Source organism: Emiliania huxleyi (genome assembly GCF_000372725.1).
Source record: "Emiliania huxleyi CCMP1516 unplaced genomic scaffold EMIHUscaffold_10017, whole genome shotgun sequence".
NCBI classification, from domain to species: domain Eukaryota; phylum Haptophyta; order Isochrysidales; family Noelaerhabdaceae; genus Emiliania; species Emiliania huxleyi.
In genome coordinates, this window is record NW_005202416.1 from 1 (window position 1) to 1,028 (window position 1,028).

At 65.5% G+C, this 1,028-nt stretch overlaps 1 protein-coding gene across 1 annotated transcript; it reads right to left on the bottom strand.

Annotated features, from left to right (window-relative positions):
* Positions 1–106: 106 nt before the first annotated feature.
* Positions 107–595, bottom strand: EMIHUDRAFT_259896 (hypothetical protein; the record flags this gene model as incomplete). Its single annotated transcript, XM_005793473.1, has 1 exon — positions 107–595. The coding sequence occupies one exon, from the start codon at positions 593–595 to the stop codon at positions 107–109; it is 489 nt and encodes a 162-aa protein (XP_005793530.1).
* Between the last annotated feature and the right edge of the window lie 433 nt (positions 596–1,028).

Sequence of the window (1,028 nt, forward strand, 5' to 3'; positions counted from 1 at the left end):
GAGGGTGAGGGCGGAGCGAGGCGGGGAGGGCCGCCGCGGCGCGAGGGGGAGGTGGCGAGAAGAGCGCCCGTCCAATAGTCCTCCCTGCCAAACACGGGCCCCTCGATCACGTCGTACGCCGTCGTGAACCAGATCGCGAGCCCGTCCCCGAAGAGGTACTGCCGCCGCACGGGAGGGAGAGCTCAGCGGAAGCCGTGCACGTGAGGCGTGCAGAGGGCGGCAGATCGGAGGGCAAAGTTGGCGCGGGGTGGGCGAGGGGAGAAGAGGTGTGCGCGGCCGCGATGAAGCCAAGCTGGAGCCGCTCGCCGGCAGCAGGCGGGCGCGAGGCGGCGTGGCAGCGAGGCGGCAGGGCGGCGCTGCTCTCGCGGCACGCCTGCGACTCGCCCGTCGCGCGCAGCTCCATCGCGAGGCTCCACTCGCCGCCCTCGAAGGAGTTGCGGTTGGCGATCCACCCCTTCTGCGACTGCTTCTCCGCCGTCAGCCGCACGAACCCCCTGTGCGCCACCGCGGAGCCGCCCAGCTCCCAGTCGGAGATAACGCGCATGCCCGTGAAGTCGTTTACGGCCTCGAACGGCGCCATAAAAGAGTGCTTCATGATAGGTGCGCCAGGAGCCTGCGCCGCGGCGGCTGCAAAGCAGCCCGCAGCGAGCACGAGCGGCCGCGTTCGGCTTGTAGAAGCGTGGCTTTGCGGCATGTCGCGGCGCGCTGTGATGTGTCAGCAAGTTCACTTTTCTTTCGCCTCCCTCCGCCGCCCTTCACGACGGATACCTTTCTACCTACCTACCTACCTACGGATAATGTAGTCCCCACACTCGCTGTCGTGGGATCGCTTGTCGTGTGAGAGACTGCGTTATATTCTTGTTTTGTAAGCGGTTTCTCTTTTCTTGTGCGAGATTGCAGATTCTTTTGTGGTTGGTGTCCAGTCAGGGCTCAGGCGGCTCAGGCGTCAGGGAGCTGGGGAGCCTCTCTGGGAGTGGGACTGTTCTTCACCTCTGATCCGGTCCTACCGATGTGCATGGAAGGACATG